Source organism: Oncorhynchus keta, chromosome 20 (genome assembly GCF_023373465.1).
Source record: "Oncorhynchus keta strain PuntledgeMale-10-30-2019 chromosome 20, Oket_V2, whole genome shotgun sequence".
NCBI classification, from domain to species: Eukaryota; Metazoa; Chordata; class Actinopteri; order Salmoniformes; family Salmonidae; genus Oncorhynchus; species Oncorhynchus keta.
In genome coordinates this window covers 24516399-24530956 of record NC_068440.1, presented here as the reverse complement: position 1 = coordinate 24530956, position 14558 = coordinate 24516399, and the positions used below count along the sequence as shown (strand labels likewise).

Sequence of the window (14558 nt, the reverse complement as noted above, 5' to 3'; positions counted from 1 at the left end):
GGGAATTTTTACTCTGATTAAATGTCAGGAATTGTGAAAAACGGAGTTTAAATGTATTTGGCTAAGATGTATGTAAACCTCCGACTTCAACTGTATGACAATGTAAACATACTTTTATTCCGTCTGTCTGCATATTTCAAGACAAGACATATGGGGGTGTTGTGAGATACCCGATGGGCTGGACAATTCTCTTCTCATAACTCATCTTGAAAAAATGTATTTTAAAAAAAACTTGGAAGTCTATTAATCCCCCATCGTTGACACTATTTTAATATTTTAATAGCATGGTCAACTGAGAAAAACAAATTGGTCCGATTTAAGGCCAAGTGGCAAACAATGTAGGCAGTAGAGATAGGAGAGTGAGCATGCTGGGCTGAGCAGATGCTCGGGAGGCAGCAGTCTAAGGCACTGCATCTCAGTGCAAGAGGCATCACTACAGACCCTGGTTCAATTCCAGGCTGTGTCACAACCGGCCGTGATTGGGAGTCCCCTTGGGATTGGCTCCTCTTGATCAGATCACGTAAACCACAAGGTGGCCCTATTTTAAGAAAAGGCATCGGCAAGATTACAACCTGTGAACTTCTGATCCATATCCCATGTATCTCCAATAAATGAAACAATCGGACAACATTTTCATAATTATGCAAAAATAAACTTTATTGCCACTTTCATTCAGCAGGAGAAATACTGTAAACCAATAGGAGAAAATAATGTAATGCAGTCTACTGAAGCTATGTGACATAACCTTTCTGTGTGTTTTCTGTTCAATTCCGAGGTTTACCATAATGTAAAGATATAATGCAAATCATGTGTGGTTATATAAAATATGATGAATATTAAACAACGTTGAATTATTTGACTGACGTCTTTAATCTGATGACTTGGATTTGAATTGAAGCAAAATGTCAATTCACAACACTGGTCACGTTTAGTAGAAAGAAAGCAGAGGCCTCGTGGAGAGAAAAGAACAAGGATGTTGTTAGAATTAGTCCTTGAAGTAACTAGTATCATCTTACTAAAATACTGTAATGTTATTCACATCATGGGAGAAACAGGCATTGTTACTCAAAATATAGACCATGTTCAGCGAACACAAGGCCACTTTGACATAGAAAAACAAAAAGCCATCTTCAATTTGAACAACTCACACTTACAGCTTTAATATACAAAAGAAAAAAATAACATTATCTCACATATTACTGCCTTAACTACACCTATTTCATCGCTATGGCTTTTGGAGAGTGTGCAATTAGTTAGAACCCGATGTAATGTCGCAGGATTGGGATGATCATTTAGATAACATTGATTAATATTGTTGTGCTTTTCAGGTGAGTCTGGGTGTAGAGGCCAGGTTGCAGATAGGTTCATAATTCATTCTTACAAAAGATGATCTTCTTAAACTCAGGCTTTACTTTGGTTATGAGTCACTTGCGTAATAAAGTAACATTCTCTAATATCTACTGTCCCATTTGGACCAAAGCTATATGATATTGGAAAATCCTCTCCAAATAATAATCAGCCAGTCATTCTACTTAAAGGAAGAATCCACTTAAACAGCTTTTTGGTATTTGTTTTCATTAGTCTACTATTGATACTCTCCCAAAATATAGTTTTTGAGTGGATTTTCCTTTAAACGCATAAACAAATTCCAAAAGAGCTAAACAAATCCACATTTTGAGTTACATTTTATGTAAGCAAGATCATTCCCAAAATGAATTTGAGGCCAATATTTGAAATGTCAACCAGAAGCAGAAAAATAAACAATTTGACTAGTATCTGCATTCTGCCCTCTTACTCAAAAAAGTACATGCAAATTAAAGAATATTAGAATCCAAAATGTGACGTGTAAATAAGAAAATAAATTAGGTCGAGAAACAAACATGTTTTGTTGTCGTGGCAATGAAGCCACGGACTCAGTAGTATAGTTACAATAGGCATAAGAAGCTATACGGAGCACTATAGCCTCGACAACATCCCAACTTATACAAACCCCTTGGTTCTGATCTGTACCGCTATGGAGCAGTTACGTTCTCATTTCTCACTAACATTACCTAACTAACACATACTCCTAGACTGCATTAGTACCATTAGGATTAAAAGAGCAGTACATGTAGTAATGGGCACATGCATGGAGGCCAACCTGCTTCCAAAACAATAGATTCTGATCAATCTCCTCCAGTGGCTTAAACAACTGATCTCAAATCAGTTCCCAGCAAGCAGACATTCAATCACACTCTGAATGCAGATCCCAGGCATGTGTGGGTAGAAGAGTTTGTTAAGCAGTCCAAATATATGATTATCTCCACGTTGTGCATGTTGATGAAGTGAGGACATTGCTGGCCGGTAAGACACCGTCTTCCTCTTTTTGCATGTTGATGACGTGAGATTGCGAACATTGCTTAACTACCTCCTCCTGAGCAACCTGAATCTGTCTTCTGACTTCTCATCCATGACACACTCTGACAGAAAGTGTTCAAACTGTCTGTAAAATCCCTGAAACTCAACGGTGCATATCAGAAAAACACCAACTCAATCCATTTCGATGCGTCACTCATTATCACACAGAGTTTAATGCTGTGCTATGATATTTACATGCCTGCCACAGTGCAATTCCAAAGTACAAATAGCCGTCGACTAATGTGAACGTCACTTACTAAAACAAATAATTAATAGCAGTTATATAAATCAATCATAACTGTGATACTGATAATAACAATGTCAAACACAACCGTGATAATAAGATTCATAATAATAGTTATGATAGTAAATAGGCTCTGTCTGTGCAGTGAGAGATTGCTTAATAGTGGTGATCAGTGGACAGCTAGGATTTAGACCAGTCTGTTGAGGATGAGACATGTGGCCCTTTGAAGATGAGTTGGGCTCCTCTGCTTTGATCAGGCCCCTCCCCCTAGCTGTGTCCATTCAAATGTTCAGGCGCAGTGTAGGGAGGCCAGGACAGGTTGTTCTGTTGGGGGGGAGGGGGTTGTCCCCCTCCTGTGGTTATGATGCTCCTAGGTTAAGTTAATTAGACCTGTGCTTTCAGAAGGCGGTGGTGACAGCGGTCCCTCGCCGTGTCCCCAGTTGTACCAGCTCCCTGGGCACCGTGTCCAGCTGCTCATACGCCAGACGCCCCTCCTCTCCTGGGGACCGTCATCGGCAGAAGAAGAAAGAGAAGGAGATGTTAGACCTCGACCATTTGAAAATGGATCAAGGTTCACTAAAACAGACATTGTTTGTCAACCACTCACCCAAGGTGAGCAGGGTTTCTATGGCAATGTGGTGAAGCTCCTCGTCTGCCGAGTCACACAGCAACACCACCGCTCGAATACTCTCTACCGCCTGACAGAGAGAAGAACAGGTGCACTTCATAACCGGTACGTTGATGAAAGGAGACTAAGCCACTGAAGAAGTTCATAAGGAATGTCACGCTCTTGCAGGGAGACATAATGAATATGAATTACTTGATTAATAAATCAATCTTACTAAGACCAGGAACATACAGACTGGTTAAACTTCACTTTATCTTCAATGGAAATGGAATATTGCGAGGCTTCCCGGGTGGTGAAGTGGTCTAGGGCACTGCATCGCAGCGCTAGCTGTGCCACCAGAGACTCTGGGTTCGCGCCCAGGCTCTGTCGCAGCCGGCCGCGACCGGGAGGTCCGTGGGGCGACGCACAATTGGCCTAGCGTCTTCCGGGTTAGGGAGGGTTTGGCCGGTAGGGATATCCTTGTCCTATATCCTTGATATCCTTGGCCGGGCGCAGTGCACAGTGTTTCCTCCGACACATTGGTGCGGCTGGCTTCCGGGTTGGATGCGCACTGTGTTAAGAAGCAGTGCGGCTTGGTTGGGTTGTGTTTCAGAGGACTCATGGCTTTCAACCTTCGTCTCTCCCGAGCCCGTATGAGAGTTGTAGCAATGAGACAAGATAGTAATTGCTAACAATTGGATACCACAAAATTGGGGAGAAAAGAGGGTAAAATTTAAAATAAAATAACTAGAATATTGCAGTCAGATACACTGACCTGTAGACAACTGAGAGCAGCGCAGGCAGACCTTTGCGTTAGAACTCCCCCCTCCGACAAGGACTGTGTGTAGCAGTCCACCGCCTGTAAACACACACAGAAACTCAGTTCCCTGCCATAACACACCTGTCCAGTAATCCTGGCTGATTTAGTGAGTACCTTGACAAACAGTAGGGTTGATCCTTGACACTCCCAGGCTAATAGAAACACCATTTCACACACACACACTGACCTTTGACCTAAAGGGTGTGTGAGAGGCAGCGGAAGTGATGTAGGCAGTTGCGGCCTTGCTGAGCTGGGGGTCTTTGTGGGAGAGGAGGGAGGCCAGGGCCCTGAGAGTCTGCAACTGGGGACACAGGCCGGTGTGTGACACCTCTTCTAATTCCTTTAGACAACGCTCCGAGTCGCCGCTGCTCAGGCCTTCCGCAAACACAGCTGAGGGATGGATGGCCATTCCAGTTTATTACATAATTAACTCGCACGGGTACTTATAGCTACAAGAAAGTTTTGTTCAGCGGACCATGTAGCAAGTCAATGTTTGGACCCCTCAGTCGTCATCAGATCAGACCTCTAACTTGGGTTACTGACTGGTTCAACATTCCACACTACATCATTGTCTTGCCAAACAGCAAAATGTTAGTTAAAGCAAAACAGACTGGCACCTCAAATCAAATCAAATCAAATTGTATTTGTCACATACACGTGGTTAGCAGATGTTAATGCGAGTGTAGCGAAATGCTTGTGCTTCTAGTTCCGACAATGCAGTGATAACCAACAAGTAATCTAACTAACAATTCCAAAACTACTGTCTTATACACAGTGTAAGGGGGTAAGGAATATGTACATAAGGATATATGAATGAGTGATGGTACAGAGCAGCATACAGTAGATGGTATCGAGTACAGTATATACATATGAGATGAGTATGTAGACAAAGTAAACAAAGTGGCATAGTTAAAGTGGCTAGTGATACATGTATTACATAAGGATGCAGTCGATGATGTAGAGTACAGTATATACGTATATATATATATGCCATTTAGCAGACGCTTTTATCCAAAGCGACTTACAGTCATGTGTGCATACATTCTACGTATGGGTGGTCCCGGGAATCGAACCCACTACCCTGGCGTTACGCATATGAGATGAATAATGTAGGGTAAGTAACATTATATAAGGTAGCATTGTTTAAAGTGGCTAGTGATATATTTACATAATTTCCCATCAATTCCCATTATTAAAGTGGCTGGAGTTGGGTCAGTGTCAATGACAGTGTGTTGGCAGCAGCCACTCAATGTTAGTCTGATGGCCTTGAGATAGAAGCTGTTTTTCAGTCTCTCGGTCCCAGCTTTGATGCACCTGTACTGACCTCGCCTTCTGGATGATAGCGGGGTGAACAGGCAGTGGCTCGGGTGGTTGATGTCCTTGATGATCTTTATGGCCTTCCTGTAACATCGGGTGGTGTAGGTGTCCTGGAGGGCAGGTAGTTTGCCCCCGGTGATGCGTTGTGCAGACCTCACTACCCTCTGGAGAGCCTTACGGTTGAGGGCGGAGCAGTTGCCGTACCAGGCGGTGATACAGCCCGCCAGGATGCTCTCGATTGTGCATCTGTAGAAGTTTGTGAGTGCTTTTGGTGACAAGCCGAATTTCTTCAGCCTCCTGAGGTTGAAGAGGCGCTGCTGCGCCTTCTTCACGACGCTGTCAGTGTGAGTGGACCAATTCAGTTTGTCTGTGATGTGTATGCCCAGGAACTTAAAACTTGCTACCCTCTCCACTACTGTTCCATCGATGTGGATAGGGGGGTGTTCCCTCTGCTGTTTCCTGAAGTCCACAATCATCTCTTTAGTTTTGTTGACGTTGAGTGTGAGGTTATTTTCCTGACACCACACTCCGAGGGCCCTCACCTCCTCCCTGTAGGCCGTCTCGTCGTTGTTGGTAATCAAGCCTACCACTGTTGTGTCGTCCGCAAACTTGATGATTGAGTTGGAGGCGTGCGTGGCCACGCAGTCGTGGGTGAACAGGGAGTACAGGAGAGGGCTCAGAACGCACCCTTGTGGGGCCCCCGTGTTGAGGATCAGCGGGGAGGAGATGTTGTTGCCTACCCTCACCACCTGGGGGCGGCCCGTCAGGAAGTCCAGTACCCAGTTGCACAGGGCGGGGTCGAGACCCAGGGTCTCGAGCTTGATGACGAGCTTGGAGGGTACTATGGTGTTGAATGCCGAGCTGTAGTCGATGAACAGCATTCTCACATAGGTATTCCTCTTGTCCAGGTGGGTTAGGGCAGTGTGCAGTGTGGTTGAGATTGCATCGTCTGTGGACCTATTTGGGCGGTAAGCAAATTGGAGTGGGTCTAGGGTGTCAGGTAGGGTGGAGGTGATATGGTCCTTGACTAGTCTCTCAAAGCACTTCATGATGACGGAAGTGAGTGCTACGGGGCGGTAGTCGTTTAGCTCAGTTACCTTAGCTTTCTTGGGAACAGGAACAATGGTGGCCCTCTTGAAGCATGTGGGAACAGCAGACTGGTATAGGGATTGATTGAATATGTCCGTAAACACACCGGCCAGCTGGTCTGCGCATGCTCTGAGGGCGCGGCTGGGGATGCCGTTTGGGCCTGCAGACTTGCGAGGGTTAACACGTTTAAATGTCTTACTCACCTCGGCTGCAGTGAAGGAGAGACCGCATGTTTTCGTTGCAGGCCGTGTCAGTGGCACTGTATTGTCCTCAAAGCGGGCAAAAAAGTTATTTAGTCTGCCTGGGAGCAAGACATCCTGGTCCGTGACTGGGCTGGGTTTCTTCTTGTAGTCCGTGATTGACTGTAGACCCTGCCACATGCCTCTTGTGTCTGAGCCACTTTGTCTCTGTACTGACGCTTAGCTTGTTTAATAGCCTTGCGGAGGGAATAGCTGCATTGTTTATATTCGGACATGTTACCAGACACCTTGCCCTGATTAAAAGCAGTGGTTCTCGCTTTCAGTTTCACGCGAATGCTGCCATCAATCCACGGTTTCTGGTTTGGGAATGTTTTTATCGTTGCCATGGGAACGACATCTTCGACGCACGTTCTAATGAACTCGCACACCGAATCAGCGTATTCGTCAATATTTTCATCTGACGCAATACGAAACATGTCCCAGTCCACGTGATGGAAGCAGTCTTGGAGTGTGGAGTCAGCTTGGTCTGGCCAGCGTTGGACAGACCTCAGCGTGGGAGCCTCTTGTTTTAGTTTCTGCCTGTAGGCAGGGATCAGCAAAATGGAGTCGTGGTCAGCTTTTCCGAAAGGGGGGCGGGGCAGGGCCTTATATGCGTCGCGGAAGTTAGAGTAACAATTATCCAAGATTTTACCACCCCTGGTTGCGCAATCGATATGCTGATAAAATTTAGGGAGTCTTGTTTTCAGATTAGCTTTGTTAAAATCCCCAGCTACAATGAATGCAGCCTCCGGATAAATGGTTTCCAGTTTGCAAAGAGTTAAATAAAGTTTGTTCAGATTATAAACAACTCTGCCTCCAAGGAAATTAGTACACTAGGACCCCCAACAGATGAGGAAGGGAGGCTAGTTACATGAATGCTGGTAGAAGGTGTGTTGGTCCTGAGCCTTACCCTCTCTAGCCACCTGCAGTAGGTGTTCCTTCATGTCCCCAACACTGTGCTCTGAGACGTAGCTGTGGAATTGGAACACTGTGAGGACGTCCTGGGACAGGGCCGAGGAAGGAGGGGAGGCCAGTTCACTCCTGTCCACCATCTCACTCACCACCAGCCAGATCACTGTGGATAACCGAGAGGGAAGAGAGATACAGCCGTGTGAGATGTATACAGTGACAGTACAGACAGCTGTGTGAGATGTATCCAGTGACAGGACAGACAGCTGTGTGAGATGTATACGGTGACAGGACAGACAGCTGTGTGAGATGTAAACAGTGACAGGACAGACAGCCGTCTGAGATGTATACAGTGACAGGACAGACAGCTGTGTGAGATGTATACAGTGACAGGACAGACAGCTGTGTGAGATGTATACAGTGACAGTACAGACAGCTGTGTGAGATGTATACAGTGACAGTACAGACAGCTGTGTGAGATGTATACAGTGACAGGACAGACAGCTGTGTGAGATGTATACAGTGACAGTACAGACAGCTGTGTGAGATGTATACAGTGACAGTACAGACAGCTGTGTGAGATGTATACAGTGACAGTACAGACAGCTGTGTGAAATGTATACAGTCACAGGACAGACAGCTGTGTGAGATGTATACAGTGACAGTACAGACAGCTGTGTGAGATGTATACAGTGACAGTACAGACAGCTGTGTGAAATGTATACAGTGACAGGACAGACAGCTGTGTGATATATATACAGTGACAGTACAGACAGCTGTGTGAGATGTATACAGTGACAGTACAGACAGCTGTGTGAGATGTATCCAGTGACAGGACAGACAGCTGTGCGAGATGTATCCAGTGACAGGACAGACAGCTGTGTGAGATGTATCCAGTGACAGGACAGACAGCTGTGTGAGATGTATCCAGTGACAGGACAGACAGCTGTGTGAGATGTATCCAGTGACAGGACAGACAGCTGTGTGAGATGTATCCAGTGACAGGACAGACAGCTGTGTGAGATGTATCCAGTGACAGGACAGACAGCTGTGTGAGATGTATCCAGTGACAGGACAGACAGCTGTGTGAGATGTATCCAGTGACAGGACAGACAGCTGTGTGAGATGTATCCAGTGACAGGACAGACAGCTGTGTGAGATGTATCCAGTGACAGGACAGACAGCTGTGTGAGATGTATCCAGTGACAGGACAGACAGCTGTGTGAGATGTATACAGTGACAGTACAGACAGCTGTGTGAGATGTATCCAGTGACAGGACAGACAGCTGTGTGAGATGTATTCAGTGACAGGACAGACAGCTGTGTGAGATGTATACAGTGACAGGACAGACAGCTGTGTGAGATGTATCCAGTGACAGGACAGACAGCTGTGTGAGATGTATCCAGTGACAGGACAGACAGCTGTGTGAGATGTATCCAGTGACAGGACAGACAGCTGTGTGAGATGTATCCAGTGACAGGACAGACAGCTGTGTGAGATGTATCCAGTGACAGGACACTACACTATGGCAGGGTTCCCTAATTGGTGGTTTTATTTGGCCCACAAGTTTTACCAGCAAATCTTTTTTTTTTTTACGGTATTGATTTTTTTAAGCATTTTCATTGTTGGACATAAGACTGTAAAAACACCAGGAAATCAGCTCCAAGTGATTTTAACTTTGGAAATCTGTTCGCAAGTATTCCCACGCATGATAGAGACACGTGGTCATATGTGTAAGAAAGGTTTTACATTTTTATGTCTTAGTCAATTATTATCTCTGTTTGGGCTTCTTGCAGTCCTCAATTTATTTGTAATTATCCCACGGCTGAATCTAGCTGATGACCCCTGAACTATGGTGTAATCAATCAGATTACACTTTGCAAATGTTGGAAACAAATGGCTCCAAACACAAAACATTTTAAGACACAAACACACAGAGAGAAAGAGAGGCCTACCTGTTTCAGCTGTGGTGTGTGGGTGCCTCTCCTGCAGTGGACTGGTGTAGCTGTGGTGCATGTGTTTAAGCACCCGGTCCAGCGTAGTGTGAAACTGTCCTCCAGAACCACTACACTCTGACCACAGAGCCATCAGCCCTGGCCGCTCTGCCAGCCCTGGGAGCACTGAGAGAGAGGAGGGAGGACATAGAGATTCATTATCTGACCTAGTTCCTTGCCCCAGAGAGGGAGTACAAAGTAGCCTCCATTATATTTATATTTACTCAACTGTAAAGTATCGAGAGAGAGAGAGAGAGAGTGAGAGAACCCACCGTCAGCAGCCGAGGTGATGCTCCCCAGGCATTCTGTGCTGATCTCTCCCAGTTCCTCTAGCAGCTGAGTCTGAGCTGAGAGCTTCTGGAGCTGGGCTCTACGCTGCCACGGGCTCCCTCCACTGGACAGTAGCTGTCGTTACACACAGATATTGAGTTGGTGCGCACAGTCTAGCCAAACCATGTAGTATTGTGTTCGTCTCCACTCTTCCATGCAGTCGCAGCCAATACATGACAAGAGAACTTCCCGGCCACACTCTTAGATCAATGCTAATTTCATTTTCTACATCTGCTCAAGACTGGAATTCGTTAGCATGACAGAGTCTAGTTTGTTATCAATTGGAAAAATGATGTTTGACATTTAAATTACAGGCAGCCTAATAGGAGCGCAGTAGATTTGACACATGCTTTGACTATAACAATATCATAAGAAAAACATTTCTCTATCATTTTCCAGATTTCCTCTGTGAGGGCACTGGAGCATGTTCATTCACCTGGATGAGATGATCGCAGTACTGCAGATGAATGACGATGGCCATGTCCAGATTCTCATTGCCAGTGGTGAGAGGCAGGGGGCTGCCGGCCACACTGTTGCCCACCCCGGTGTCCTCCGTCAGGGCTTCACTCAGGTGGCCCCTGGCCTCTGGGTGCTGGCCTCCAGGCCTGTTAGACAGACAGGAGATACACAGTCACCACCAGGGGGCAGCAGCAGAGTATAGAAATGGAATACAATCACTACTAAAACCATGAGAATATTACAGTATGTAAATCAGCCTGATATGTAATGCGAGAGTTAAATGCATTATGTTCCATCGTAATATAGAGGCTCTGGTACAGAATAGCATTTACTGTCTGACACTCGATACTGAACATGAGTAGCTGTTTAACACCCTACAATGTTTATCGAATTATACAAATTCTCTAGGATTGTGATCTGGACAGGAAGTGGGCACCCGAGACAGACAGGATAAGAAGAGAGGAAAGAGAGATAGGAGAGGGACATGGCCAGAGAGACACATAGGGCAGAAAAACAAACCGAGCCACGACACTGTTAGGCTGACAACAGCAATAACAATCACACCGCATAACGTGCATGACAGTCACAGCAACACATGACAAATAAAAAAAGGAGAGCCACACACTCTAGGAGCTCAGATGCAATAATTGAAGGACCTAATAACCAACGTTTCGACAGACAAGCTGTCTTCATCAGGGTATAATTCAGCAATAAGGTACGGTGCCTTATGGTGTGGTATACGGCCGATATACCACGGCTAAGGGCTGTTCTTAGGCATGACCACAAACCCCAAGTGCCTTATTGCTATTATAAACTGGTTACCAATGTAATTCACACAATAAAAATACAAGTTTTGTCATACTGTCAGCTAATCAGCATTCAGGGCTGAACCAGTTTATGATGACAAACACTGCGGGTCACTAGTTTATATAGTGTCAAAGGACACACACAGGTGTCTGTAATCATGGCGGGCTGTGGCCTGATATCATTGGTTGATTTATAGATATAAATAGAACATATAAAAAACAAATGGATATCATACATACAATTTAGCTAAATAAGCTACAAACATTACAATGATTAGTAGAATCACAAGAGACCAAGGTCTTTAAATTAAACATCCAGGCAGCCTCTCGATTTATCAATACATTGTAGAGGTCACCCCCTCTCCTAGGACGGGCGATGTGATGCCGATATAACGTAGGGACGAAATCAAGTGGTTTGCTTCTAAAAAGTGGCCCGCAGCTATGTACATCAAGTGTTTACACGTGCTACGATGCCCTGAGATTCGTACTTTTGATTTGCGCTTTGTTTTACCCACATCATTTGTACCACAAGGACAAGCTATAAGATAAATAACTGCCTTAGTGGAGCACGTGATGACACCTTTGATTGGGTTCTGTTTCCCTGTTTGAATGATCTACATTTGTAAGTGCCATTGCATTGAGCGCAGACATTACACTTGTATTTTCCATCCGGTAAATCAAATCAAATCAAATTGTATTTGTCACATACACATGGTTAGCAGATGTTAATGCGAGTGTAGCGAAATGCTTGTGCTTCTAGTTCCGACAATGCAGTGATAACCAACAAGTAATCTAACTAACAATTCCAAAACTACTGTCTTATACACAGTGTAAGGGGATAAAGAATATGTACATAAGGATATATGAATGAGTGATGGTACAGGGCAGCATACAGTAGATGGTATCGAGTACAGTATATACATATGAGATGAGTATGTAGACAAAGTAAACAAAGTGGCATAAGTTAAAGTGGCTAGTGATACATGTATTACATAAGGATGCAGTCGATGATATAGAGTACAGTATATACGTATGCATATGAGATGAATAATGTAGGGTAAGTAACATTATATAAGGTAGCATTGTTTAAAGTGGCTAGTGATATATTTACATAATTTCCCATCAATTCCCATTATTAAAGTGGCTGGAGTTGGGTCAGTGTCAATGACAGTGTTTTGGCAGCAGCCACTCAATGTTAGTGGTGGCTGTTTAACAGTCTGATGGCCTTGAGATAGAAGCTGTTTTTCAGTCTCTCGGTCCCAGCTTTGATGCACCTGTACTGACCTCGCCTTCTGGATGATAGCGGGGTGAACAGGCAGTGGCTCGGGTGGTTGATGTCCTTGATGATCTTTATGGCCTTCCTGTAACATCGGGTGGTGTAGGTGTCCTGGAGGGCAGGTAGTTTGCCCCCGGTGATGCGTTGTGCAGACCTCACTACCCTCTGGAGAGCCTTACGGTTGAGGGCGGAGCAGTTGCCGTACCAGGCGGTGATACAGCCCGCCAGGATGCTCTCGATTGTGCATCTGTAGAAGTTTGTGAGTGCTTTTGGTGACAAGCCGAATTTCTTCAGCCTCCTGAGGTTGAAGAGGCGCTGCTGCGCCTTCTTCACGACGCTGTCAGTGTGAGTGGACCAATTCAGTTTGTCTGTGATGTGTATGCCGAGGAACTTAAAACTTGCTACCCTCTCCACTACTGTTCCATCGATGTGGATAGGGGGGTGTTCCCTCTGCTGTTTCCTGAAGTCCACAATCATCTCCTTAGTTTTGTTGACGTTGAGTGTGAGGTTATTTTCCTGACACCACACTCCGAGGGCCCTCACCTCCTCTCTGTAGGCCGTCTCGTCGTTGTTGGTAATCAAGCCTACCACTGTTGTGTCGTCCGCAAACTTGATGATTGAGTTGGAGGCGTGCGTGGCCACGCAGTCGTGGGTGAACAGGGAGTACAGGAGAGGGCTCAGAACGCACCCTTGTGGGGCCCCCGTGTTGAGGATCAGCGGGGAGGAGATGTTGTTGCCTACCCTCACCACCTGGGGGCGGCCCGTCAGGAAGTCCAGTACCCAGTTGCACAGGGCGGGGTCGAGACCCAGGGTCTCGAGCTTGATGACGAGCTTGGAGGGTACTATGGTGTTGAATGCCGAGCTGTAGTCGATGAACAGCATTCTCACATAGGTAGAGGCGTAAATAGGTGTTGTGCAGGGGTATATTGGGATGGTAAATCAGAGTTTACCAGTTGATCTCTGAGATTTATGCCCTGCAAGAATACGACCAAGGGAGGGTTCGAAAGCACATTACCAATACTGTCATCGGCTCTTAGAATATGCCAATGTTTGTGAACGAGTCCATTAATTTGTTCAGAGCACTTTGAATAGCTGGTAGTAAGAACGCAATAATGCTTCTTTTTGCGAGACTGTCCTTGAAATAGATCTTGAATTTTCTCAATGGCAGTATAAATCTGACCATTCTGTCAATCTGATTGTTTTTTGCAAATTCTTTTTGTTTGACAGAATAGGCTGTAGGGCAAACTGTTTTTCAAGGGAAGCGGGTGACAGCTATCATCAACAAACTGTTACCATCAGTAGGTGTCCTGTTTTCAAGGGAAGCGGGTGACAGCTATCATCAACAAACTGTTACCATCAGTAGGTGTCTTGTTTTCAAGGGAAGCGGGTGACAGCTATCATCAACAAACTGTTACCATCAGTAGGTGTCCTGTTTTCAAGGGAAGCGGGTGACAGCTATCATCAACAAACTGTTACCATCAGTAGGTGTCCTGTTTTCAAGGGAAGCGGGTGACAGCTATCATCAACAAACTGTTACCATCAGTAGGTGTCCTGTTTTCAAGGGAAGCGGGTGACAGCTATCATCAACAAACTGTTACCATCAGTAGGTGTCCTGTTTTCAAGGGAAGCGGGTGACAGCTATCATCAACAAACTGTTACCATCAGTAGGTGTCCTGTTTTCAAGGGAAGCGGGTGACAGCTATCATCAACAAACTGTTACCATCAGTAGGTGTCCTGTTTTCAAGGGAAGCGGGTGACAGCTATCATCAACAAACTGTTACCATCAGTAGGTGTCCTGTTTTCAAGGGAAGCGGGTGACAGCTATCATCAACAAACTGTTACCATCAGTAGGTGTCCTGTTTTCAAGGGAAGCGGGTGACAGCTATCATCAACAAACTGTTACCATCAGTAGGTGTCCTGTTTTCAAGGGAAGCGGGTGACAGCTATCATCAACAAACTGTTACCATCAGTAGGTGTCCTGTTTTCAAGGGAAGCGGGTGACAGCTATCATCAACAAACTGTTACCATCAGTAGGTGTCCTGTTTTCAAGGGAAGCGGGTGACAGCTATC

The 14558-nt window shown here is 45.3% G+C and overlaps 1 protein-coding gene across 5 annotated transcripts in view; it reads right to left on the bottom strand.

The window, feature by feature from the left end:
* Positions 1–630: 630 nt before the first annotated feature.
* LOC118399580 (rho family-interacting cell polarization regulator 2) overlaps positions 631–14558 on the bottom strand; it is a 137601-nt gene continuing 123673 nt past the window's right edge. For all 5 annotated transcript variants that reach the window (XM_052472475.1, XM_052472471.1, XM_052472472.1 and 2 more), the window contains exons 16-23: positions 10384–10552; positions 9890–10022; positions 9579–9743; positions 7624–7788; positions 4256–4458; positions 4024–4107; positions 3249–3339; positions 631–3140 (exon numbers count right to left, since the gene is read on the bottom strand). In XM_052472475.1, the coding sequence (XP_052328435.1) occupies positions 3040–3140; positions 3249–3339; positions 4024–4107; positions 4256–4458; positions 7624–7788; positions 9579–9743; positions 9890–10022; positions 10384–10552 (1111 nt within the window). In that variant the 3' untranslated portion in view covers positions 631–3039. The remainder of the gene's footprint in view (positions 3141–3248; positions 3340–4023; positions 4108–4255; positions 4459–7623; positions 7789–9578; positions 9744–9889; positions 10023–10383; positions 10553–14558) is intronic.